This window comes from Anguilla anguilla, chromosome 14 (assembly GCF_013347855.1).
Source record: "Anguilla anguilla isolate fAngAng1 chromosome 14, fAngAng1.pri, whole genome shotgun sequence".
In the NCBI taxonomy this organism is placed as follows: domain Eukaryota; kingdom Metazoa; phylum Chordata; class Actinopteri; order Anguilliformes; family Anguillidae; genus Anguilla; species Anguilla anguilla.
The window spans coordinates 17,796,125-17,822,804 of NC_049214.1; the positions used below are offsets into that span (position 1 = coordinate 17,796,125).

Genomic DNA, 26,680 nt, shown 5'->3' on the forward strand with positions numbered 1-26,680 from the left:
ACCAGAACCTTTCTTTGTGATTCCTGTTATAATTAGTCATGACAGCATATTATAGCTTGTGCCAAATATCATAACACTATCACAACGTATGCTGTGATTAAAAAAAAAAAATTTCCATTCAATGTACCTTGTGTTCATAAAAGTAATACCAGAACTTTTCTTTGTGATTCCTGTTATAATTAGTCATGACAGCATATTATAGCTTGTGCCAAAGATCATAACACTATCATAATGTATGCAGTGATTTAAAAAACAAAATTCAGTTCTGTAAAATTTGCTGCATACACTATGACACACAATATTTGTCCTGAGCTGTAATATGCGGTCATAGCTGGTGCTATGTCATGTTTATGATAACATCGGGCTTTGTAGTGTAGTAAAGTGTCTCTTTAAAACATTAAAAAATATATTATTTGTCTTCTCTCAAGGACTGATGTGATGTTCTTTATGTCTGTTCAGAAAATAAAATGATTAAATCAAACAATTGAACAAGTATAAATGAATAATAATTCAATTTAATAATTGTATTTATTGTATTTTTCTTGAATATGTATTGCATATTTATTTATTTTTCATATTTCTGTATTTCTTTCATTATTTTATTATTCATTTATGAATTTTAATGTAACCCCCTCCCTTACCTATATCATTTCCAGCCTCTCCCATTCGCTTTAAAAGCTACCCCCCCCCCCCCCCTTTATTATACAACCCCACCTGCTCACAGCTGCCCCTCCCAACCACCCCCCGCCCACAGACCAGTTGTCAGCTGGGAATGTTGCCTTGACTCATGCTGTAAACCACCTCCTTCACAAGCCTGCAAATTCTGAGACTTGCAGTTGACATTGTACTGTACATTAGCACAGACCACAAGCTCCTAAATGCATCTATGTCAGGAAGAGAGGGAAATAATTCAGTATTCTAGGGATATCCACAATTATAAAATGATTCTTGGTGACTTAAACCCCAGCATTAATGCCAAGAAATTTTAGGGGGAAGTATTATAATTGCACACTAGCAAACTACATGCAAGTGTACTTTGAATGTTACTGACACTGACGAACTGTGGCATCAATGGAGTCACCACTGACACACTGCATACATAAAATAGTTTATTTGTTACCACATCAGTAAACCTCCTAAGAAAATCCTCAGAAATTTGAAAATGAAGAATATTACTTTGCCAGACACATAATCACCTAGCTACCATTTCCATTAAAGGCATCTAGTAATCTGTTTCTTCCCTGATATTGTGTGACTGTGGTAGCTACTTCAGTTCTCTGTTGATGGATCAAGAAACGTCCATTTTCTGCCCATCAGTTAAGTTGTCCCTCATTTTTATACCCACCATGAGTCTGTTTCAGTGCTCATGTTTTTCCATCAAGCTCCTGCTGGTTCCAAAGTGGAAAAAACAGTTGACAAAAACAGTGGGATGGCTAAATATAAACCCATAAATAAAATAATAAAATTGTGAAACAAATAAACTAATTTGGGAGTCCAATAAGGGCCGAGGCAGTAAACCCAAAGGTTCAAAAATGACCCATTGACCTAGAAACCATGCTGGGTCAACAAAAGAAGCCCTCCAGGAGTGAGACAGAAATATTCCGTGCTGTGTTCCCCCTGACTGAGCGCCGTGAGGTTACGAGCAGCTGGTAGCCACTCTGGGTTTCAGGGCACAGAGCGGTGTGGGAGTGAGGCAAGAGATTGGCTTTGACAGTCTGTAGAACACACTCTTGGCTAAGACACGGGCGGTGGAGCGCAGTAGAGTGTGTAGTCAGTGACAAGTCAGATTTCCCTCATTTACTCTGACGAAACGCTTTCATCTCTGTGGTTCACTGGGAAAGATGGGAGTTTACAATGAGCAAGGGTAATTACTGCAGTCTGTCATCTGCCTGAACTACTTTTTTTATGTATTTCTCACAATTTCACTGCTTTGTACAGTCTGTTCAATTTGATCATTTGCAATATATGATTCATAAACCTATTTGTGATGGTCAGTTTTTTAATAATTGACTAATCATTTTAATCATCTGTCATGTTTAATTACGATGTTATGTTATGTACATACTTATTTCCTTCCACACTGTTCCTGATGTGTGAAATTATTGCTGCACAAATAATGTTCAGTTCTGTGGCTGTTGAACATACTGTCCTTCTTTTCTTGTTTACACTAACACGAATGCTATTGCGTTTGGTAATTGTTCTCACTGAGACTTGAGATGCTTTTTTGTTGAGTATAATATAATCATGTGATGACCATTCTTTCTTTCAGTTAAAAGCATGCTGTTCCATGAGCTCCCGTGTTAGGTGTTCAGCTTCGTGCTGAATTTGTCAAATCCATGCTGTTCTGTTTGATTTTCTGCATGAACACACACGCTGTGTCGTGATTGGCTCATGATTTCTGTGTATTTTCTTCTTTCATGGTCTTATGAGTAATTTCCTGTGTAAGACTAATCCCGCCTTGTGTTATTTCCTGGCGGTTGTCACAGGGAGGCTGTGGGTGAGCGGGACACTTCTGTCGTGCTTCCCGTGAAAAGCTCAGGAGCCCACCGCACTCTGGGTGTCCGTCAACGCCGTAGCACTGTTACCCACAATGGGTGTCCCAGCAACGTGCCTCCAAAAGAACAGCCCGTGGATATGGTGTATGTAGGTCAGTCCTCACCTTGCATATTGCAGTATCAGTTATATATATATATATATCCAGAGGAGTTTTACTTAAAAAATAATCTTAGACATGGCTTTCCCCTTTGGCTTTATTTTCAATTAAATAAATCATTGGAAGTCTATCCAGTCCTTTTGCAGATGAGGGGTGGAAGGGAGGTGGATGGGTAGTCAAATTGACCAAAATGTTATCTACCTAAAGTATTTCTAAAACCGCAGGTAGCCTAATACCATTGGCTTGTAGTATAAGAAATATAAGCACTAAAGCTGCAAGAAATATAACGTTAGGCTTAGATGCGCAGGGCCAAGTAAAATGATTGTGGCAAGGTCACTCCCTATGAAAATTTTTTTTAAAGAAGTTTCCAGGTACCATGTTCAGTACACACTCAGTCCAGCTGATGGTCAGTAATGTTAACAGGAGAAGACCAAGAAGATCAAGAGGCAGTAGACAAATATCTTGTGGAGTCTAGCAAACGGAACCATTGTAAAATTCCACCACAACTACAGAAAGAACTCAATGCGGCTAGAAAGAAATCAGTTCCACTGCCTACAGTGAAATGGCAACTATGATTTGCTGGTCTAAAAGGATGTGCATCTGCCTTTTTCCAATCTTTTTGGTCCAGTGTTGATGGTGCTTGGCCCACTGGAGTCTTTTCTTCTTGTTAACAGCACATAGCAGATACACATCATTTTATAACAGCAGATCCTAGTTGCTGTTTCACTGTAGTCAGGGGAACTGGTTTCTTTCTAGATGTTCCTGTAGTTGCGATGCAGTTTTGCAATGGTTTCTCTTGCTAGACATCACAGAGTGTGCAGTGAACACTGGACCTGGAAATCTTAAGCTTCTTTGCAATTTTTCTCTGCGAATAACCTTCTTTCCACAATGCCTACTTGGCCTGCACATTCAAGCCGAACTCCTTCTAGTTAGCCATATTTCTTGCAACTTTAGAGCCTATTTCACTTGCACCTACAGGCTAAAAGTATTAGGCTACCTGAAGGTAGGCAACCTAAAGGTTGATAAGATTTCATTCAATTTAATTACCCCTCCACCTCCCTCCCACCCATCCACCTCCCACTTTGCAAAAAAGATTGGATAGACTTCCAATAATTAATTGAATTTTAATTAAAGTGAAAGGAGGTTTTTTTGAGGAAAGTCGTGTCTAAGATTACTTTTATGTAAAATTGATTTATGTTACATGTTATTGTAGGTAGACATTGGAAAAAAATATTGGTTTGTTCATAATTTTGGCAGTGTGTGTGTGTGTGTGTATATATATATATATATATATATATATACACATATATATACGTATGTGTGTATGTGTGTTTGTGTGTTCTAGAAATGTTGCTTTCGCATTATGCAAACAATTTTGTTTGTTGCAAATACAGCACAGAGATGTACTAAAAAGTCAGCTCAGATAAGAATTCTTTCCCTAAATTTTTATACGTGTGGGAGCAATAAATCTGATTCCCATTAGGCAAATTCAAATGTTTCCTGTACACTGCATTTCAGTCTAGACCCAAAACTATCTGCATCCCTCTGCTCCATCAGTACTCAGAGGACATCCCATTTTAGAAGTGGAGTCATTGCACTTGTCTCCATGGTGTCTGAGAAGTTGACAGACAGGCTCCCCTATGTCACATGGGAGAGGAACAGCTGGGAAAACAGCATATTATATCTCCTAACCGTTCAAGCAGCATAAAGAACGAACAGCACCTCCATAAATTCAGACCAAAACAGACATGAAAAGCTTGTATATTGGGCATAGAGATAATAGTCATGAAGAATTCTTTCTTTGTGTATGTGTGCGTGTGTGAGTGTGTGTGCATGTGCGAACGTGTGTGTGTGTATACAGTACGTGTGTGTGTGCGTGTGTCGTGTGTGCATGAGTATGTGTGCGTACGTGTGTGTGTACAGTATGTGTGTGTATGTGTGCGTGTGTGTGTGTGTGAGTACGTGTGTTTGTGTATACAGTATGTGTGTGTGTGTGTGTGCATGCATGCGTGTGTGTGTGTGTGTGTGCGTACGTCTGTGTGTGTACAGTACATGTGTGTGTGTGTTTGTGCGTGTCTGTGCTTCTTACTCTGCCTCTGTCTCTTGGTCTTTCTGCCTGGCAGTGGGAGGCTGGAGCTCTGATGACCCATCATGTCCAGTGGAGCGCTTCAGCGCCGAGCTCAATGAGTGGAGAATGACGGCTCCGATGATTCGTCACCGTGGAGATGCAGCTGTGTGTGCCCTTGGGGGACTTATCTACATGGCTGGGGGCCATGATGGTGTCACCTGTATCAGCAATGTGGAGAAGTAAGGGGTACACACGCAAACAGATCCTCTCTTTTCTTTCAGCTATCTCTCATGTTATTTCAAAATGGAGGCTTAACCTCCATTCAACGGTGCCCTTCAAGGGTATGACCTGCTAGTTCCTCTCCAGCTTACATCTTGGTAACTTTACCTCAACCTTTATTTTCATGACAGTCATAAATACTTAGGGATTAGAACAGTTGCTTATTTAAAACTTTACTCCAAATACAGCAAGAGCTAGAGGTCTTCACGACGTTTATAATCAGTCTGCTTTGTGAGTTTAAGAGGAACAAATGGCCTCAGAACACATAACAGCTCCCTGGACATTATGTGCACTGTTCCACCGTAAAATGGTCTTCTGCCTGCTAGTGCAGTAAACAGACTCTGGAAATAAAGTGCACTTTCATATAACTGCATGACAGGCAGTCATTGTAAAAGAGTTTTTTTCTTTACTGACCGGACATGTCTCAACTGAACAGTAAGGCCTTATTTATAGTAAGACGTTATTTTTGGCGAGTGATGCATTACTTGTGGGTCATAATGGCTGACAACAGGTCAAAATGTCCACCCCTCCTCCCACCCCCATAGCATAGTGGCCATCACAAGGTTATTATACTTCCCCCATTCATTTTAGTTTCTATTCAATTTTTCAATTTCATTTTCAATTAATTTTTGGTATCAGTTCAGTTCAGTCCAAAGTGTTTGTTTAAATTTCATTTTTGTTTTGGGGATCCATACTTTTCAAGTTATGTTATTTACTTGTTTTTGTTTCAGGGAGACTGTGTGTTTCATACAAAGAAATCAAACCCCTTTGCCTTAACAGAAAAAGAGCAGAAACAGAAACAAATGAGCTCATAAGACACTGCAATACAATTTGCTCGAATGAATAGGATTTGTTAAAATCACTGATACTTTTCACAGATTAAAATAGAACAAACAGCCTCAAATTAAAGCACAATAGCCTTAATGAGGTGCAAGTGAGGAACCATGTATATCAGCCTACGTATGCTGGCTACTTGTAAATAACAATATACTCTGATAAAATTTGTAAAAAACATTTCTGCTTGTCAAAATCTGTAGAATACATTGATTATTACCTGCAGTTTATGGAAGAGTGCTGTGATGAATAGATGAGCAAATGTGTGGTGGGGAAAAGAAGTCTGGTCTTATTCCTGACAGTGATAATGGCTCCCTCTTCATGTAACAAGCACAAAACCGTCCAGAACCACGGCACAACTTGGCGAACTATATAGCTAGCTAGCTAGCTATGGTATGTACTCACCTCTGTAACGTTATTTGTTGTCCTCCATGTCTCCATACATCTGTATCGGTGGTTGTAGCGTCCGTGTGTCCATACATTTGTATCGGTGGTTGTAGTGTCCGTGAGTCCATACATCTGTATCGGTGGTTGTAGCTGTGTGTAATTAGCTCCTACTCATGCGTGCAGGATAGCATCCGTACGCGGGCTTTAGCTGTGTGTCCGTAGCTCCTACTCATGTGTGCAGGATAGCATCCGTACGCGCTAACTAGGTTAACTAAAGTAGGCGAAACGCTAACATGTTAGGGTTAGCTACAGTAATGTTAGGCGATAAAGCTTAAAAATCTTGTGTTGTTCAAAGTGGTGATTTTGGGAGATGCACCTGCGCATGCCTCCTACTAAACAAAGCACCACCTGCGCATTCGTCCTACAAAACATTTATGAGTGAGTGAGTGAGTGACCACAATTTGTCACGCATAGCCCACGGTGGCAGTCCTGCCTGCACGCCGTGGGAAAAATAGGTCATATAAAAATTAGCCAGAATATGATTTAAAAAATATATACATATATATATTTGATTCAATGCTTTTTATCTGTCTGTCTTGCAACTATTCATATTAATATAGCAAGTCCACAAACCAAAGGTTAGTTCAATAGTACAGACCAAAGGATATGTAGACTTTTGAAAGATTTTGTGTGGAGGAAATATTATATTGGTCAGTATATTGTGTTCAGATTGGAGGGATGGTGACCACTGTAGATTAGACAAGTAGGGTTCTTGATGAGTTGCACAGGCCTGGCGGCACTGGCTGGGGGAGAAGAGCGGAGCAAATTAGAGTAGTCCAGGTGGGAGAGAACCAGAGCCTGAACCTGGAGCTGGGCTGTGTAGTTAGTGATGGAGGGCCAGATTCTTCTGATGTTCTATAGAAATCATCCTCATGTCACACACCACCACAGCTTTCTCGGAGTGAGTAAGTTTGTTGTCCAGCGCCTCTCTGGGGTTCTTGGCGCTAGAAGAAGCTTAAGGGTGTTACCCAGAGTCGGGCAGAGATTGAAAAAAATGTAAAGGTGAGGAATAAATTGAAAATGCTGTGACCGCTGCTGTACAATTGGTAACAGCTATGCACTACTGCTTGAAAGTAATGCTCTACATCTGAGAAAAAAATAGATATAGTAGAATGTCATTTCCTACGATGCACAGCTGAGACACGCACACACACACGCACGCGCGCACACACATACACACACACACGCACACACGCACTCGGTAATGTGGGTGAGTGAGTTCTAAGTAACACCATGAGATGGATGAAATTGGAGCTGTGAAATGAGGCAGGTCCAGAGTCAATCGGTGTTGCAGAATTGCATTTACCAAAATTCACCTCCTCAGCCATTTATTCATGCTCCAGCAATATTAGTCCAATTATGAGTACAGAATGCCTCTTCTGCAGACCAGTAAACAGAGTCATGAAAGTCGTGTCTACAAAACATTTATTCTGCACATTTTCTGCACATCAGTATTTCAGTTATTTTTGGCTGTCAAAAAAAAGTAATTGCCTAAATCATTGGCTTTCTCTGTGTTTTGTAAGTGATCACCTTTCAAATAAATAGAAAAATTGTTTTTCTAATGACCAAAATATAACGTCTAAACAATCAAAAATCAAGTTTGACACCCCTGATCTGAGTAAAAATTTGAAATTATTATTTATTCTTAAGGGCCTGTAGCCGAAATTACTCATGCAATGGCATATCTTCAAAAGAATTACGAAAAAGGAAAGAGGGCAGCTATTTTCTGTTGTGACGATGTGTGTTTGTTTGTCTGTGTGGGAGTGCGTGTGTTTGTGTGTGTGTTTGTTTGTGCATGCACGCGTGTGTACGTGTGTGTTAGTGTGTGTAAATGTGCGTGTGTGTGAGTGTATGCATATGTGTGTGTGTGTCAAATCATTCTGTTTTATAACTCCAAGAATTTATGTTTAAGAAATATGTAAACAATTATAAAACTCCTGTGAAAACTTCTAAAAGAGAAAAGAGGTCTGGATTACTTTTTACATCAAAAAAAAGCAAAGTTAATGCCTTACAAAAAATATTATTAACATTAATTCTCTTTTTAGGGCCTTTCTTTGAGCAATGTTTTTATTGTTGTTTTATCTGCTGCTGCTTTTTAGCACACATTATACCCATCATTTTCATGATCAATAACTTACTAAACTGTGAGCTACCATACAATACAGGTCACTCAGAAGTATAGTAGTAAGGGTCAGATTCAACAGCTTAATTTCAGGATTGCACTTACCACAGTGAGACAAAATTGGTCAAAACTAGTATAAAGAAAAACTTTTGCAATCAATTTCTTGACAGTTCTATAATTTTTTATTCATAACAGCAACTGCTTCCAATCCTACCTTATCTGTCCTCTACAGAATACCAATTTACTTGCAGTGGAAAAACACAAGTGCAAATCAAAAATAATTTTTTATTCATTTTATGCTAAATTAAATGCTTGAGTTGCTTCCAGGCCTTTGATGATAAGAAATTATTTTGAGCAACCTCTCAGTGGTTGTGTTGTGTTCTCTTCAAATAACATTTAATTGTACATGGCAGGTGTCCCAATAGTGTGACATCAAAAGCAGCTCAGGAACAGGAGTTGATAGTTCTGCTGAATGAAAGCTCATTAACATATTTAGGTAGTGATATTACCTGAGGACTATCAGCATGAGTTAGAATGGTTGCGTGTAATCAATCGGACGGCTGAGATTGACGACGCAAGGTGACAGGACACCAGGCTGATGTCACACACGGGATCAAAGATACCATTTCCAGATTTGGTGGGAGAAGGGCACCCTCACATCCCTGAGTGGGTCAGCGACCTTCACACTCAATCAGTAATCTGAGTTGGGCCCCAGAGAGCGCTGACAGGGTGCACAACTGGTTGGTCTCCCAAACGGTGTTCAACATGTCCACAGTTGGGGTCTTGCACATTTCCAGAATTCTCTTTGGCTCAAATTCAGCTCCATTCTCAGTATTCACTCTTTTATCTATCTTGCTGATGACAGAACATGTGAAAGAGACTTTCTCGATATTATTCAGATATTCTTCTCCTAGACACTGTGTAGATATTCTCGACTTATTTTTTTACTTTATTTTTTTAACTCATGACAACACATACAACTGCTAGGTACACATTACAGTACTACAGGACAGAATTGCTCAATGACCTTTAACCATCCAGTTCAACGATTGCCCCTCTCCCTTCCACCAGGTATGACCCAGAGACCAATTTATGGAGTGGAGATGTGGCGCCCCTCAGCCGCCCCCGCAGCAAGCTATGCCTGGTGGAGATGGAGGGGTACTTATACGCCCTTGGGGGACATGATGACATCACCTGCACCAACATCGTGGAGAGGTGAACCAATCCCCCGTGAATACATGTCTGAAGAGGACACGGCCAACGTGTTCATTAACAAAAAGCATTGAATATTAAAACATTGCAATATGAACGAAATACCAAGAAAACTAAGCAGTGTCCATTGAGAATGCCTGTGTTGTGTGCCACCCCTTCATAACTTGTCAGATGGTAGTATAACATCCAGTCCAATACAGAGTACCCTTTTTTGGTCATGTAGAGTGAGGTACTTTTCTGTTGCGCAACATTTACAGTAAAGCTGTAGGGCTATTTTTAAAGTTGTATAGATTTTTATTGTGGCATTTGGGTAGAGCGTGTTTGTTTTCACTTTACAAGAACCAGGATGTGTGCCTTCTTACTGGTGTGGTGTGTAATTTTAGGCTTCCATGCTGATCTCCTGTTTGGGGGTACAACTGTATTTGCAGGTACGATCCCAGTCAGAACACATGGATGAAGTTGCCGCCCATGCGTACCAGGCGTTCGGGGGCAGCTGCCGCAGTATTAGCGGGGTATCTGTATGTCATGGGCGGCAGCAATGATGACGCTCCTCTTAACTCAGGTGAGGATCCTCCTTTGGGCCACTGTGGTTGCTTTCCCAGCAGCCTGCATCGACATCTGGAACAAAAGCACAAAATGCAAAAATAAAATCATGAAAGCAAACAAACGCAGATACCGTAAGTCAAAAGCCAAGACATGGGGTGTGTGCCAAGACAAAATATGTAGGGTTGGCTTCTGGTTGATGGTATCTGTGGGAACTTGAAGTCAGGAGCTCTCCCATATCCCAGCTGGCCAAAGTCAGCCAGAGTGGACACTGCTATTTAAAGAAGTAATGTGCTCACCAGTTGACCAGAATTGCTTTGTTTCTTTAATATTTTTGTAATCCTTACTATGAATGAGAATTTACACAGTATTAATACACCTTGAGATTATATACATTTTTGACTTTTTACTATTAAAATACTACAAATCATTTATGCAACAATCATAGCAGTATCACTGGTTTGGAAGAAACAACCCAGGTCCCATCTTTGCTTTTCTCACTGTCCCTCAGTGGAGCGTTACAGTCCACTGGATGGATGCTGGGCCACCTGCCCACCCATGCACACACCCAGGGAGAACCCTGGCTGCACCGTGTTCCTGGGGCAAATCTATGTGGCCGGGGGAAGAGACGAACTCCTGCTAGAGCTCAGCACCGCCGAGAGGTTTGACCCGGAAAACTTCCACTGGAGCCCAGTCAAGTGCATGAAGAGCAAACGGCATCAGGTGAGGATGTGTGTGTGTGTGTGTGTGTATGTGAGTGTGTGTGTGTGTGTGTGTGTGTATGTGAGTGTGTGTGTGTGTGTGTGTGTGTGTGTATCAGTTAGAAGGTGTGTGAAGGCCTGTTTACTTGAATGAATCAGTTTACAGCTTTCAGAGAGGTGAATGAGTGACTATGACATTAGACAGGTGAGTGATTATAGAAATGTTAGCGAAGGGTTTCAAAAGCACCAGCAACACCTCAACAAGCTCAACAATGATATCCCCTCAACCTTTAGCAAGCTTTTCAGTGTACTGGTTAGGACGCTTTGATTTAGCAAAACGCTGTGAGTGTTTCTGAAGAGCATTGTTGTTACAGGTCTGTATGTGATATATGTTATAAACCTATTGCAGGTGTCTCTGTTGGTTTTTAATGAGTCTCTACTGGCTGTTGGAGGCTCTGATGGCATCATAAACCTCAAAACGATGGAGCTCTACGATCACGAGACAAACTCATGGAGGTAAAACACAAAGGCAATAAGTACATCCATCCACATTGAAATCATCACAAAATCAGCTTTTTCAGTGTGCATATAGCCTGTTTTTGAATATTCAATGGATACAAAATCCAATGGAAAAATGTATCGGCAGCACTTAAGATTTTGATGTAATGAAGTGAGACATGGTGCAATTTAATGCTTTATAAAAAGCACTTTTTCACACAAGCCTTGGAAATTGTGACAGTCATATTCCTTGTGATTTTACAGTTCAAGCTGCAAGATAAATAATAACTGACACTTCTCAATGCATGCCAGTTGACAGCGGGCCAGAGATCACAAGATCACATTAAGAACACTGTGGGTTTTCTAAAGAAAGTTCTAGAGCATGTACAGAGAGTCTGGCAGACAGTGACTGGGTAGAATGAAATTTACTCACCAGCGGCACAAGAAATATAGTCATCAATTTAATTAAGTACGAGAGATAATGATATCATGAACTCTGGTTTGGCTTGAGATTGTGTGTGGGGAAAAAGGACAGTGACATATTTAATGACAGAATTTTAGATGCTAAATATTCTCAAATATCATGATAAATCATAACCATAATTGCCAATGATACTAATAGTAATAGTAAACTTTAGTATACATTTTAGAGCAGTGGATAAAATAGAGTCAGTATGCAGAATACATTATTTAAAGTATCTCCATCTTCATAGCTGAAGCCTGACTGCATAGGTAAGCAAGGCTATTGCCCCAGGCTCTAAAAAGATGGCAGTGTTTTTATTTTGACCTCACCACATACAAAAAGAAGTAGCAATGCTTGTGTGTATGTATTTGAAGCAAATTTTTGTAGAATGTATTTTGTGCTAACACCCTGCTGTCTTTGATGGAGGAGAAGAGAGCCCCTCTCAGGATAATGTTGACCATGATAGAGGGTACAGTAATGTCAGGCATTTGCTACAACACAGCAAAAATTTTATAAACTTACACGATGAAAAAATAACCCCATATCTGTATGTATAACACATACCTGATGACAACAGCATGGACATTTCATTTTTTCTCTCTATTTTTCAGACACTTTGGCAGTACGAAGTCCAGACATCCAGGAGGTCATGTTGTCTTGATGAAGACAGTTCCTAACATTGCATAAATTTGCTGAAACACAACTGAATATGATAAATAAATCTATCTGTGTCCCCCTCATATATATTTGTACCTACTCAACACAGGCATTGTTTAAATGACCATTGGAGAAAAATAGAATGTTGCTCGTCTGACTAGGTTCCTATAAAAAATCACCGGCATTAACTCTTTAATGGTCTGTTCAATCAGCCACTATCATTTTTACAGGTTTTTTCTTGGTGTGGCCAGTTAATTGGCCTTGTGGGTAATGTAGTGTAAGTGATCTTGAAGCAAGGCCTGGGCTTTATTAATGGAGAGTGCTATAGGAGTGTGCAAGGTTATAGAGTCAGGAGGGAGTTTGGTTCCACTTGAATTAATACTGCTGTAATGCAGGTTTGTGGTTCCTGAATTCCCTAAGCTCAGTCACTTTGCTGAACGAATGTTTCTGCACACTGTGGAGCTGGTGTAATATGCATGCTTTGCAGAAAATGCATTCAAAGGTAATTTGCAACGATATTTCACAGGAGAGCTAGTTAAGAAAGTGCATAAGAAGTTACGGTAGAAAGCATGAATGACCCAAGCATAGCCATTACATTTCTATGAACAATTTACAATTATTTCTTTGGTAATGAACTGTAAGCTGTCATGATTATTTGTTTGGTCAGATGGAAAAGCGGTTTGGTCAATGTGAAATGGGGTTGAATCTCATTCCTTGGAATAAGTAAAGTATTGAGATATCGTATTTATTCTTTGTATTAAAATTGTGCTATAATTCAAGTTAATGTTTTCCCTGTGCAAAGAAACACCTGTCTATTGGTTATTAATATCATTTTAACATACAGATTCCTTGGAAGATGATGTGCAGGCATGTAACAGCAAGAATGTAATGAAAGTATATGGCTATTGACATTCCAAAAGAGCAACATCATTACCAGCACTCCCCCAGGGGATGTCTATGGCGTCACCATTAATCGTTTTAATCTGTTTATTTTTCCCCCCTTGCTTGACAGCAATAGTGGCATTTTAGCCATTTTATCAAATGTTAGGCTTAAGAGATTCCAAGCTTTTCGGTTATTACACAATACTTTATTTTGGAACTGATGAAATAAAGGAGGGCAGCCTACATGAGAAACGGTTTCTCAACGGCACGTTCAAAGGATTAATGCAGGGAATGTAACAGAGAGGCTACTGAGGCGAATGGACACTTTTTTTGTAATATAAATTATGTAGTTCTTTGGTCATGAATAACAGGATTAACTCAGCTCAAGAAATGTGAACACACAAGAAGTATATCATTTCAACGGAATACTACAACAGCATACTGCTATAATACAGGTAGTATAATGCTGTTAAGGTAGAACTACATATTGTATGTTTATACCAACTTACAACCAATTTTCAGGCACTGGCAATAATTTATAAGTCTCTTTAATGCGTATTAGCAGAGCAAAATCACTGAAAACCAAACAATCAACTTATACTAAAAATGTATGTGTTTTATAATGTTTAGCCTGGAAGACTAGAATTGGGCTTGTATGGAGAATCCAAAACTTGGGCCACCCTTGCCTGCTTGACAGCTTTAGGGTTAAGGTTAAGATAAATAGTTGAAGGATATGTAATTTTCTGTGCTTTTGTTATTTTGTATACGAGTTACAAATATATTGGCATTTTTAGGCGCGCATTTACATATACACTAAAAGCAAATGCGTATAGCTACTTCAGACCACAGACATAACTGTTATTTGATTTGTCACCGCAAGACGACGTGATGTGGCTGCTCCCGACTCCACTCCTACCGGCATGCTGTTTCTCTGACACACAACCATCAATCAATTCGTGTTTTCATGTTGTGTAATTCTTTAACGTTATTGTCAAATAAAAAATAAATTACACCGTGTGTATGAAGGAATTAGGTATATACAATCGTCGTGAAAACAGTATATAAATACAATATGCAAAAATATTAAAGGATTTTGAATTTAGTTTAATTCAATCCACGCTTTCTTAAATTGCATTCGTACATTCATTTGAAACGAAAGGAAAAATGTCATTTCAAGGTTTTCCGGAAGATGGCGTGAGTCCTTATGTATAAAATAGCATAGCCTGCCAAGCCTGGAATTATTTTCAAACAGAAGCACCTTTCGTTTAGCAAAGGGACAATGATGCTGTTATAATGGATATATGCTGTCCGGAGAGGGATGCATTTGGGGCTGCTCGAGATACCTTTGATATCATTTACAAAAGATGTCTAACGTTTGGTCGCCACACTTTATAAGAAAACATTGCTCTAAAAATGATAAACTATCGCTGTTTTAAGTAGCATTTAAACTTCCCAATACTGAGAGGTGAATTAGAAAGATACCTGATATTAATCGAGTCTTATCCTTCGCTTAATTAAATGATGCACCTCAGCGGTAAATGTGGTTTTATAATTACTAAAGCATTCAAAAAAATCTACCGTGTAAGAAATGACTGAAATAAGTTAATTAGGACTAGAAATCTTGGGACAAGGTCTTCCAGGGGGATTGCTTCCTGTCTTGCCGCCGATGCAATTTTCCAAGGAAGACGGAGCTCTCGAGGGGACATTTAAATCGAAAGCTCACCACTGCGACTCAACCGGGGCTACGTCCAAAATGTGCAGTGAATGCTACACAAACCAGACGTTTGTTTACGATGATGGGACCGCGCACGAACACACAGCCAGGTATATTTTGCTTTCTTTCTGCATTCTCACGTTAATTGTTGGCTGAAATGAGAATCGGGTGTGAAGGGTGTTGCTGTGATATTTTATCCGCTTGTAATCAAATCTATAGAGGTCATACATTCATTGAACTTTATATATATATATATATATATATATATATATATACATATATATATGCGCAAATAAAGAAATAATACTAAATCTGACAAAGTTTCCCCATTTGAATGATTTGTGTCGGATATGTAGCCTACATTGCTTTGTACACTATGTTATAAAAGGAGATGTTATTCTGAAATTTTGTGATAGGTATGCCCTGTGGTAAACATAGCAGGCATAATGCAACAGTAGAAAAAAAAAGAGAGTATAAATTCATCAGAATCTAAAAGGTATTTTCTTCTGGCTATACCTCTGCATATGAAAGACTGTAATTAGCCAATAAAAAATGAATTCAGCTTGATTCATTTTGTCCTGAATCATAGAGCATTTTGAATGAGCGTAACCAAAACTAGCTTTTATGGTCACTCTTCAGAGTCAGTTGCTGTGTGTTCTGGTAAGCGTTGTTTTGCAAACCAGTGACATGCCTGACATATCTTTCAGCTAAGACACTCTACTTAATTATGTGTGCTTTTAATGGACAATACATGTGAAATACATTTCAATTGGATATTGCATCTTGTCATAGGTAGTAAAACATGGTGTTTGTAGTATAAACATGAAGGTACATACACGCTTTGCCACAGTAAAGCAGTCTCTATGCAAACTGGGGTCTGAATTCACCAGAAATTATCGATAAAAGCAGAGAGTCAGGCATATCACTGTACTTGCTATCAAATGTTATATGCAGGATGTCTGTGTTTGTTGCTGTTGAAGATGACTACCTTCAGTATACACAATGTCCACTTCATCACACTTTAATGTAAAATGTGTGGTTAAAGGATCATCCTCCCTAATAGGTATTTGTGTGATACCAAAGATGACTATGTACAGTACATCTCACTACTCAATATCGTGGAATATGACCTCACAACTGTCTCTTTACCCATGCTAGGAGGGGAACTCACTACAATGTTCCCTCCCATACGTAAAATCTAGAGACTTCTGATTATTTCAGATGAAATATAATGCTTCAATGTAAATTTATTTTGTTTTTTAATTTTTTTTTTTTGTCAGGGGTTTCAGACACTGGGGAGTGTTGATTTTTATACCGAAAAAGTCTGTGGTTTTATCCTCAGGTTTGCCCTTGTCTCCTCACTGTAACACCCACTCAGCTCTGCATCAGCCCTGAGAGCGGACCCTAAGTGCACCCTCCTCAGCCACAGTGCATTTAGGGTCCGCTCTTTACGTCTTGGTGCGGACTCGGCTGTCTGTGGGATTGATGGTCCTGCTCGCTGGCGTGCAGAAACGCCCGTGACGGCACCACAGCCCACGTTCGCTTGTACCTGACAGGGACAGAAGGATGAGGATGCTCAGCTAGGAGACCATTACCTGAACAAATCCATTCACATGCAAGCGAAGCGGAAGGGCCCAACGGATCCAAAAGCATTTATTTTTCAAGTAAAAACACAGCATATAGAGCAAAACATAGAGAGAAAGCTTTATGAAAACAGTGTATTATATATGAGGAATGCTCTGATACAACGTGTCCTTGAATCAGCGGGACTTATGATATGAGGAGGCATTTTTAATTCCTAGTTTGCCTGGACAGACTTCACAAGAGCTTGCCATTCAGAAGACATCTTTTATATCTGTCTGAATTCAGTAGATATGGTCTTTTAATAATGCCTAGTTGATTTGATTTTCAGTGTGGAATAATGAATTCCCATTTTCAATGTTTAGACCTGAGACCTTCAGGATATGCTGAGAGTCTGCTAATAAATAAGTTACTCTGTCAAGACTTTATTTGGCAAAGATAATTGGAATTTCCCATTATTGGTGAACTCAATTAGAAACTGCCTAATCAGGTTTCATCTCATTGCACTGTCCACTTCAATTAGTGCATGCCAGAAATGGGGCCTCATAGGTTTAAAAGGCCTCGGATGAAAGGCAGCCCTCAAATGAAATGACTTCTGGTTACTGGGACCCAGGCACTGTACTTTAGCCATCACTGAGTGTGTTTACTCCAAATTGACTAGTAATTGAAGCTGAGATTGGCCCAAACGGACAACTCAAATAGCAGATGGATCGTTTGTGCCCTGGCAAATCGGCTGATGATTGTCAGATCTCAGAGGTTTGGTCTCTGAGGTATAAAAGAATGACAGTGATATCAGCAGCTAACCTTATCTTCTCGGGCCACACTACCAGATTGTTGACTGATGGGTAATGGTGGTGGTGCTCTCTCTTCTTCCAGCTAATACCTCTTCTCTGTTTGCCCCGGGGGAAAAAGAGACTTGCCGGTTGGTTGGCTACCTGCTGATCCTTGGAGGAAGGACTCCTGTTTAATTACCGAACAGACGCATTAATCACTGATTCTGACCAAAGAGAAAAGAAAGCTGGCCCTGGGCAGCCATCCAATGCCAAACCCATATCGCTGGTGGAGAAAGTGGCAGCAGTGCACCATAGTTGCTGGAAATTTCTTTGTATTGCATTTCATTACAACCATTTGGGAGCAAGTCATTGTGTGCAGTTTTGCTGTTATCTGCGGTGTAACCTTTTTTTTCACTGAATAGCTGTTTTATGTATCTTGCAATCTGTGTGGGTGTTTTTTTCGCTGATTAATCAAATATAATGTTTCATATTTTAATCAAGCAACAAGCATACATTTCTCCCAGAATAGCTAACTGTCAGGGACTCAGCCTAAACATAGAACAACATAAGAGTATGAACATATCACTCCTTTGTGTCATCTTTCACCTTTAGTGTTCTATGGGAGTCCACTGCTTTGTTTGCCTGTGGTTATTTTATTTGATCTTTAGTGACCGAGCCTACCCTTTTCATTTTGTTGCAGAGGTTTTTTTTTTTTTTTTCTGGATTATGCGGCGTCCATTTTTGGGTAGAATTGTAGGACAAATTCTTTATCTTTAAAAACCACCTGAGTACTGTAGTACTTAGCTGTGATCTGCTATCGCTCTCTGGACGTTGTGATGGGAGAGAAGGTCTTTCACTTGAGTTCATTAAAGACACAGAGGAGGGACAGAAACCACCGACTTATTTTGCATAATTGGCCACTAAGCGCTCCTGTGTGGGAACTATGGAGATTAATACCTAAGTTCATTATCAAATTATTAAAAAGAGATGGGTAGGAATAATGGTTCATTTGCATGTGGTTAAAATGACTTCAAGGTGAATAATATAAGTTTTATGTCCATCGTCAGGAGCGCTTTATGGGTACACATGCATCCCACCTCGTGTACAATTATTATAAAGTCATTGGGAGTGGTACTTTATCATGCTAGTTTCAGAAGACCTTAAGCCCAATGGTGATAAGAGGCTGATGGCAGATGGAATTAACACTATCTAGAGATAAATGCTTCTGCAGTGATACATGGAGACAGAAAATCCATCTGGTCTGTCAGGCTTCACTGAAACTCACTACAGTGACTCTGACTTTAATAGCGAACAGTGCTGCCAGTGAAGGATTTGCCATATCCTTTCTTCTTTCAAATGTAACGCTGAGCTGGACATTAGAGAGAAAGAGCTAGACTTTCTTTGCCCCAGAGAAAATAAGAAATGAGGGTGTTTGTCTCCACACTCTCATCAGAGCCACTTCAGTCCACCTCTGGATTTTAAAGGCCAGGGTTTAAGTCAGCACTTATCACACTCTCACCTTTTATGCAATTAACACCTGTCCTAGTGGAGTGTGAAAGTTTTATTTCCTTTTAGGCCTTTGACAAATTAACTGTACCTGCATTTCTATTTGATGGGCAGTCCACTTGGATGTGCCCCTGGGGTTTATGGGGTCTGGAGAATAAGCTTTCTGTTTCAGGATGAGGGAGGATGAGATGATGATAATGGAAGCCTTCTCTCTTCTCCATGCTGCTCTGTCAACACAGCTGACTGAAAGACAGTGATTTGGTCCCAAGAAAATAACTTCTTTATCCAATGTGATGCAGAGGCACACACCATCAGTATACCTCTGTGTTTCCTTATGTGGCATATTATGTTCTTACAATATTCTTTAACTCTGCACTGTTTGGATTTAGATTTATTTTTGTTGATGTTTTGGACCAAATTACTTGTGTAGTAACAGTGCAGAATGCTTCATATGTATGATTTTTTTTAAAATCATTAATTGGAGTTGTGCAATATTCAACAATTTATAAATCCAAATAGAGGTTATTTAATAGATCTTAAAACTGCACAGAATAACAGTAGGTCTATGGGTCTTCACCTATTTTAATGTATTATGTGTAACAAACAGATCAATAGTGCTAATCTACTTGGCAATACAAATGCATGACCTATCCAATATCCAATTTTAATGTAATCAATCTGTGAAACAAATAGAATAACTTCAGCTTCTTCGGTGGAATCATGGGATAAATGATTAATTGCTGTTCTTTTCCCCCTTTTTATTTGGGTTTTTTATTCACTCCAAATCTCTTACCAAGAGGCAGTCATGAGCCGACCAGCTCACTCCCCAAGTTCCCATGGCGACAGGTAAAGCTTGACCTTTGACCTTTAATTCAACCGCATGCAGAATTCCACCCCATTGGGTTCCGGGAAAGCCAGACAACCCACAGAACTATAAACTCCCTCACCTTTTGCTGTCACCCAGTGCTGGCTCGTGTGTCATGTGTGAAACCCTTCCACAAGTCAGCCTCTGCAGTATGGTGTGAAAAGATTGAGTGTATCAAAATTTTGTGACTGGGTGTGTTTCCGGTAATAAACTTTTCTTTTCTCTGGCAGGAAAGAAAAATGTGTTGTGATTAAGTTGGTTCTAACAGAAAAAGCATGACGATGGTTGAAGGCACTTGTGCATGCACAAATGCATATATGCTTAAATATATGCTCTGACTGCACCGTGGTACACTTTTGCATGCAGGTGGTTATGTGGATCATGGATGCACACTGTATTTATTAAACTGACAGCTAATAAATGGCACTGATGCCCATGACACAGCGCATTGTCCATGGTTCAGGTTCACGCCTCACTTGAGTTGTACTGTCACTTGAATGCATGGAAGCTTTTCTTTTGCCATTCTGTTGAAAAGTCATTCTTAGGTATTTTATCTCATACTCACACAGAGAAATTTCACTGATCAGTTTAGATCCTTTCTGGAATGTCACAATAAACTTGGCTAAAGGGTAATGTTGGTCTAAATATCCTCCTAAGACCCTCTAGGGGAAATGAGCCGCTGGTCATAATCTCAAGAACCATATATTCTACCATGCTGAAACCTACACTACAAGGAACATTGAATAAAAAATAAAATAATAATTTTGTCTCAGGAGTGTATAAAGTTAGAAGCACTATCAGTCTTCATGTAATCTGAGTTAGGTTCAACTGGTGGCAAGTTTATTGAGTTTTTAGCCCATTTGAGGTTTTATCTGCCATTTTTGTTATAATCAGAAAACATCTCACTTCCAAATGTAGTCTTTTGGCTGTTAATGTGCAACCAGGGTTAACCAAAAGGTGCTGATCATGCTTCTGTGTGACAGAACTAAATTAATTTATTCATCACACATTTTATTTATAAATGTGTGAATCACATGAAAGGTTATGAGGGCACAGTGGAAGTAAAGTGTTCTTTTGAAACTTTAAAAATAAAAAAATGGTGGATTTATCTATCTATCAATCAAATACTGTCATTGTGTTATATTAGTGCTGTTTTAATGCTAAAGGTCACAACCTGGTTATATGTTTTTATTATCATAAAATGTCCTCCGTAAACCTCTCCCATTAATGGTCTTGTGACATTTTCTTATAGAATTTTTCCTGTAACAAATATATTGGAATGTTGGATCAACGGTGATTGGTGAGTGCAAATTAATGGGGCCAAAAACTTCCCCTTAAAGTGATTTTTGGTCTTGACCTGTTTCCAGTCATTTTCCTTGATTGTCAATCCAACGAATAATTCACAAAATACTCAATACCGTCAGATATAAGCCATTTAAGCCATTTAGTGAGTAATAAAAATATTTTTATTTGTGCTGCAAAATTTTGGACATTTTATCAAAATTATGGATACGTGTAGACCCCTTCCTTCTCCGCACTCACACTCTAAGAATATTCATGAAAAAGATCTGTAATGCGTAGATTTTAAACAATCTTGAAGCGCAGGATTTGCTGTTGGTGGTTATGCTGAAAACTAGCGTGGTAGTTATCAGAGTAGTGCATCTTCATCCTTAAGCGTACTTAGTGATTAAAACAGATTTTTCTAAATTGAATTTATCATTTAATCTTCCTAACATAATTTGAAGAAGCTGTGTGTCACTTGCCAAGTGATTAGTCAGATCGTTGGCACGCTTGTTACTCAAGGAAAATTATTGAAAACATGCCCTGACCGGTTTAAAGGAAAGTTTTCAGCCCCACCAATTTTCAACTCACCAACCACTGCTGCATCAGAGGATTTCTCTTTTTTTGTCAAAGTTTAGCGACAGTGGGAGGGAATAAGGATGTTATGTGCATGTGTTTTATTAATTTCAGTTCATGAAATTCTAATTCTAAGCATGAGGATATGGCAGTCCAGTAATAAGATAGCTACAATCAGCATGGCAATCATGATTAGTTGCGCACATCAGTCCCTTGGGCGCAAATATTGAGTCTATCCTTAATTGAAGTAAAAAAAAAAAAAATGAAACCCGTGAACAGCAAATCTCATGTGACCTCAGTGTTGACAAAAGACAATAAGATGCTTCATTAAGGGAATATAGTACCACAAATTAATGCCGGCGTGGTTGCGTTTATAACATGGTTTGATACTTTTACGTATCAAACAAACAGTGGTGATCAACTCAAACGCTCAGAATATTTACGAATATTACTTTCTGAGGAACCGCTGGATGAACAAACCGGAAAGGTGTAATATAGCTTTGTCAAATTAACTGTGTCGAATTCCTCGTTACATGACGAATATGCAAGCAATTTCACACGCGCTTGCATATGCCTACCAATTTGCCGTGCAACACTGTTGATTGTAAATTGCACGAAGAATCTTGTAGGTTTTGCCTGCAGTATCAACAAGTGATGTGGGGGCGCACTGGATGCTGATGCTTACAGGAAGCTAACCAGTGTTCTTATCTCCCCTCACAGGCCTTCACCTGAGACTGTTCAGAAGAACAACAGCAGCAACACCGGAGTTATTCTGGATATTTCCGCACTCAAGATGACCGAGGTGGACTCGGAGGTCCCCCCACTTCCGCCTCGGTACCGATTTCGCGATTTACTGCTTGGGGACCAGTCCTTCCAAAACGACGACAGGTATTGTGTTATTGAAGCGTACAGAACTGTTTGACTTGCTGCAGCCCCGTGGTGGCGATACTGGAGCTGTCCACGATGTAGTTCTGAATTGTGTGAAAATGAAAGAAACCAAGGAGCTCGGCGCTAGGTTGTAGAGCGCCAAACTGCATGATATAAAGTAGCCTACTCTATGAATGTGTTGAATATTTAGCCTTGGGTTTGCTTCGGAGATAGGAACCTGTGCTTGGTATGTTGCTGTATTGTTGTACTGACTCAACGTTTTCGGTTGATTTTCACTTTATAGTTTAGTTTCACAGAGGTGGAATTTGTCAAATCAATATAAAATAGAAATTAAAAGTGTAATCAAGAAATCTTATATTTACAAGACTATACGCAGCTTACTGCTTGAAATATTAATGGAAGGTAAAATACTCTGGGTAAAGTATTGAGAAACTCTGTCTGTATTGACATTGACATTTTATTCAACGTAATTTACATTTGAGAACCAGATAATGCTGTAAAAAATAATCAATCTTTCTTACGCATTAAGTGAAAACACATTCAGTAGACATATGTTTATCTAGGTTTATTCAGTGTTGTTAAATCGTGAAAATCAAATTTCCATTTTAAGTTAACAGAATAAGAAAGATTCTCAAGAAATCAGACAATCTGTTTTGAAATGCCTTGCTGTTGCAGTCCTACAGTGGTTCCTACCTGCGGTGTTTTGCAGCTTACAATTTGGAGTTCTGTGAAATTACAGTGAGGAAATTGCGCACCATGTTATTATGACCAGTATGAAGCTTCTTCTTGCCTATCCTATATGTGTTATGTAATTGTTTAATGTGTACCTGACAGACAAGGAAAACAATAGAGATGGACAGCAAAACATAAAGCATGGGAATGAGAAAAGTACTGCAAGATAAACAGATCACTAGATCATTTTTTTCAGAGACACCGCAATAGCCAAAAACCCAAGAGGCTTCTTCTCTCCGAAGGCATTAGTGAAAGCAAGGTCAAGAACTATGTATAAATAAACCCTGCAATCCTATGTTCAGGGAACAGAGCACGAGCTTTGCCTGTCATATAGAGAAAAGTGTATTGAGCTCTGTGCCACTTCATTTTGTACTGATTAGTGACTCTGTGTAACAGAGATTCATTGCCTCTGCACAAGTCTGTCAGGATTCAGAATTAGCCAACATTAGCCAATTTCCCCTACTGTGAAAGTCGGTGGCATATTTAATTGTAGTCAATTTCCACAGAAATCTTTTGTCTCTCCAGTTTCAGCACTTCTGTGGCGAAGAGGTGTTCTGTATTGGTGGTCATTCTTAAGATCTCTATTGATTTAGATTGTTTATACTAACATTGATAACTCCAACGTGAAAGCAAAGGAGGCAATGGGGTGTGTTGCTACAACCTTCGCTACACCTGCACAGCACAATTATGCAAAATGGCTGAAGGCAATAAAGAATGAGTCCTCAGCATACTGGGAAACTGCTTTTTGACCTCTAAGAGAGTGAGGAACTAAGCAGAGCTGCATTAACCAAAATAACAATCTGAAGGGAGTCTGATCCAGCATGCAGAATTTAGTGGAGCGCGTGTACGTGTGCGAATGAGCACGCAAGTATCTGATACAGAAGATTAGGTCACCCCCCCCCCCCCCCCCCCCAGGGCCAGTGCTGAGTATGATTGGTCCCTTGGCTGGGGACCTGGGTCCATAGTTCAGTGAGCTAATTTTATCTCCTGTTGCACTCTCTGGATGATCACTACAGTTTGAAACAAGCAGCCATTAGCATTGCCATTACGCTGTCTCTTTTGCTTGATATGGACTGTGTTGAGCCAGAGCCAACATGTGACTGGTTCTCTTGGGTTCATCTGTTCAGTGACATAAAATAAGCTAATTGTGTCTTTTGGCATACCATGTGGACACACAAACACAGTTACAGTACACACAGAGAGGCGTGCAACCTGGGGCCAATTTAAAGGTGCTAATTACCTTGGCAGTATGGCTTTGTATTTAGAGGAAGTAGGAGCGCTTAAAATCAGCGAAGCACTGTGGACCTTCCCAGAATACAACTGTCCGTATACTACCCTTTACCCGTCAAACTAACCGAAAACAAATGATTCTACATGAAGGCAACTGAAATTCAATAAGACTGCTGCTGTAGAATACCACGGAATTATGTTAACTTGAACGCAATTTACAACTGTGACCTAAACTAGACTGACAGCACAGCTCAGTCCACCTTCTGTTCAGTGTCCCTCACAGACCCATCAGGCCAGTGTCACCAGGTCAGGAAGGAGACCGTATAGACCAACCAGGGCAGCGTCATCAGAACAGGAAGTGGCCACTATAGCCTCACCAGAGGAATGTCCTAAGTACAGGAAGTAGCCAGTACAAACCTGCCAGCATAGCAACAGAAAGGACTTTTTTTTCCTGTGAGCCTCAGTTTGGTCAGTATTACTCAGTATCCCAGCAGCCCCTTCTCTGGCTCAGCTGGCATGTCTGCGTGGTGGGAGATGCACAGCCTCTCAGACACTTAAGGCAGGAGTGTGGGTGTTTAGAGAGGGAATCTCCACACCGTGCTGTCATTATCTCTGGGGCGGTATTATGGGGGCTGACGCTGGTGAGCTGCGTGGGAGCTGAAGATGAGTTTTCTCACTGATGCCAAGAGCTAAAGACGACTGATAAAATATTTTGTGTTTTTTTTTGTTTTGTTTTGTTTTTTTGGTGTCCTTCATGTCTGTTTGTCTCACCATCTTTACTGTGCTTTGTCTACTTTCACCTGTGCAGTGCTGTATTCACTGAAGGATCATTTGAAAGAAAGTGTGTTGATCATGCATTATTAATTCCTGTACTGTAACTGCCGCCAGAGTTTAAACACAGCCCCCTCACAGCGTCTGAAGCTGCTGTGAACAGGGCCATTTGCAGACAAAGTGCTATTCCGACAACAGCTGGGGCAGTGAGTAAAGTGTAAGTGTTATTTGGTCAGGGAAAAAGCGTAAATGACAGATGGGTTCAGATTGAGGACAGCCACAGTGCACGGCATGTGAAAAATGCGGTAAGACATCACCGGGGCTGAGGAAATGCCTGTCACACTCAAGAGTGTGCATGGTGGAGGGTCCAGATGGTAAGTTCTTAATGCAGCATGATTATCAGGGTAAGGTGTGGTATAAAATTATGTGCGTAGTTGTGAGTGAAATAATAGCCCTTCAAGGGTATTCGTAGTAGAATAATTCCACACAAAACCGTAAAATAACCCAAAAAATATCGTATTAATTTCTTGGTGGAAGCTCGGAAGTCCTTTACAGAGGCTCAGCCTTAAATTGTTCATTGATTAGTCCTTCAAATCATATTTTTTAAAAAGCAACTATTTCGGTCCGCGAACTGGATAAAAATAGTACTTGTGTGTCTTTGCATTGCTTTGGGGTCAGTAGCCACATGCGTTATGCTGAGCCTAATTAAATCACACATCCCTTGGTACAGGCATCAGCACATTTCACCTGCAGAGGTTGCCCGTTCTTCCAAGTGATGTCATATAAAATGTTTCCTTTCCTCCTTGCATCATGTTCTTTAGGGCATTCTTCTGGAAAAAGATGAGTGAGGAAGCCTCCTCTATTTCACTCGGGAGTTCCCATTTTTCAGCTTTAAGGCTATTTGTGGCCAGCGCAAAGGAAAGGAATGTGCCCCCTGTTGGGAGAGAGAGAGGAAAGTCCTTGCGCTAAACCTCCTTTTCCCTTACTTGTCATGAGGTCTGCCCATGTGATTGTGTGTCTTACGTAATGTTGACCTTTGAAAGGTTTTTTATATTGTATAGAAATGTTGAAGATGTTAAGGCTTTAAAAGCGTGAGAAGCCATTTTATCACACTCTCCTCGTCAAATCTGGACACAGAGCTACTCTGTAACCCTGATCTGCTCTTACCAATGTTCACCTCCAATCATGGTGCAGAAGAAATTCTCTTCTTGCTTCCTCGCACTTAAGCACTTGGCCATGTTCATTGTGTCTTGCAAGGGCACAAAAAACTTTTCAATTGTGGAAAAAACAATAGGTGCTTTTCATGTATAAAACAGCTACCTTGCTCAATAATACTAAGGTTCTGTATGCCTGTGGCTTTGTACGTAAATGTCTACCTATTCAAATCATTACCACCTACCATTT

At 39.9% G+C, this 26,680-nt stretch overlaps 2 protein-coding genes across 12 annotated transcripts in view; both read left to right on the forward strand.

The window, feature by feature from the left end:
- The first annotated feature begins 1,598 nt into the window (after window positions 1-1,598).
- On the forward strand, window positions 1,599-12,560 carry LOC118212517 (kelch-like protein diablo). Its single transcript, XM_035390448.1, has 8 exons — window positions 1,599-1,864; window positions 2,487-2,647; window positions 4,777-4,960; window positions 9,475-9,618; window positions 10,044-10,177; window positions 10,670-10,881; window positions 11,269-11,375; window positions 12,432-12,560. Exons 1-8 carry the CDS (start codon window positions 1,842-1,844, stop codon window positions 12,505-12,507), a joined length of 1,041 nt encoding a protein of 346 aa, XP_035246339.1. The 5' UTR covers window positions 1,599-1,841; the 3' UTR covers window positions 12,508-12,560.
- Window positions 12,561-14,543: 1,983 nt separating this feature from the next.
- kcnt1 (potassium channel, subfamily T, member 1) overlaps window positions 14,544-26,680 on the forward strand; it is a 76,195-nt gene continuing 64,058 nt past the window's right edge. For 4 of the 11 annotated variants that reach the window (XM_035390682.1, XM_035390678.1, XM_035390677.1 and 1 more), the window contains exons 1-2: window positions 14,548-15,183; window positions 22,376-22,543. In XM_035390682.1, coding sequence (XP_035246573.1) covers window positions 15,026-15,183; window positions 22,376-22,543 — 326 coding nt within the window. In that variant the 5' untranslated portion in view covers window positions 14,548-15,025. Of the gene's footprint in view, window positions 15,184-19,730; window positions 19,780-22,375; window positions 22,544-26,680 lie in introns of all 11 variants that reach the window. The other 7 variants (XM_035390685.1, XM_035390679.1, XM_035390683.1 and 4 more) reach the window with 6 other exon arrangements.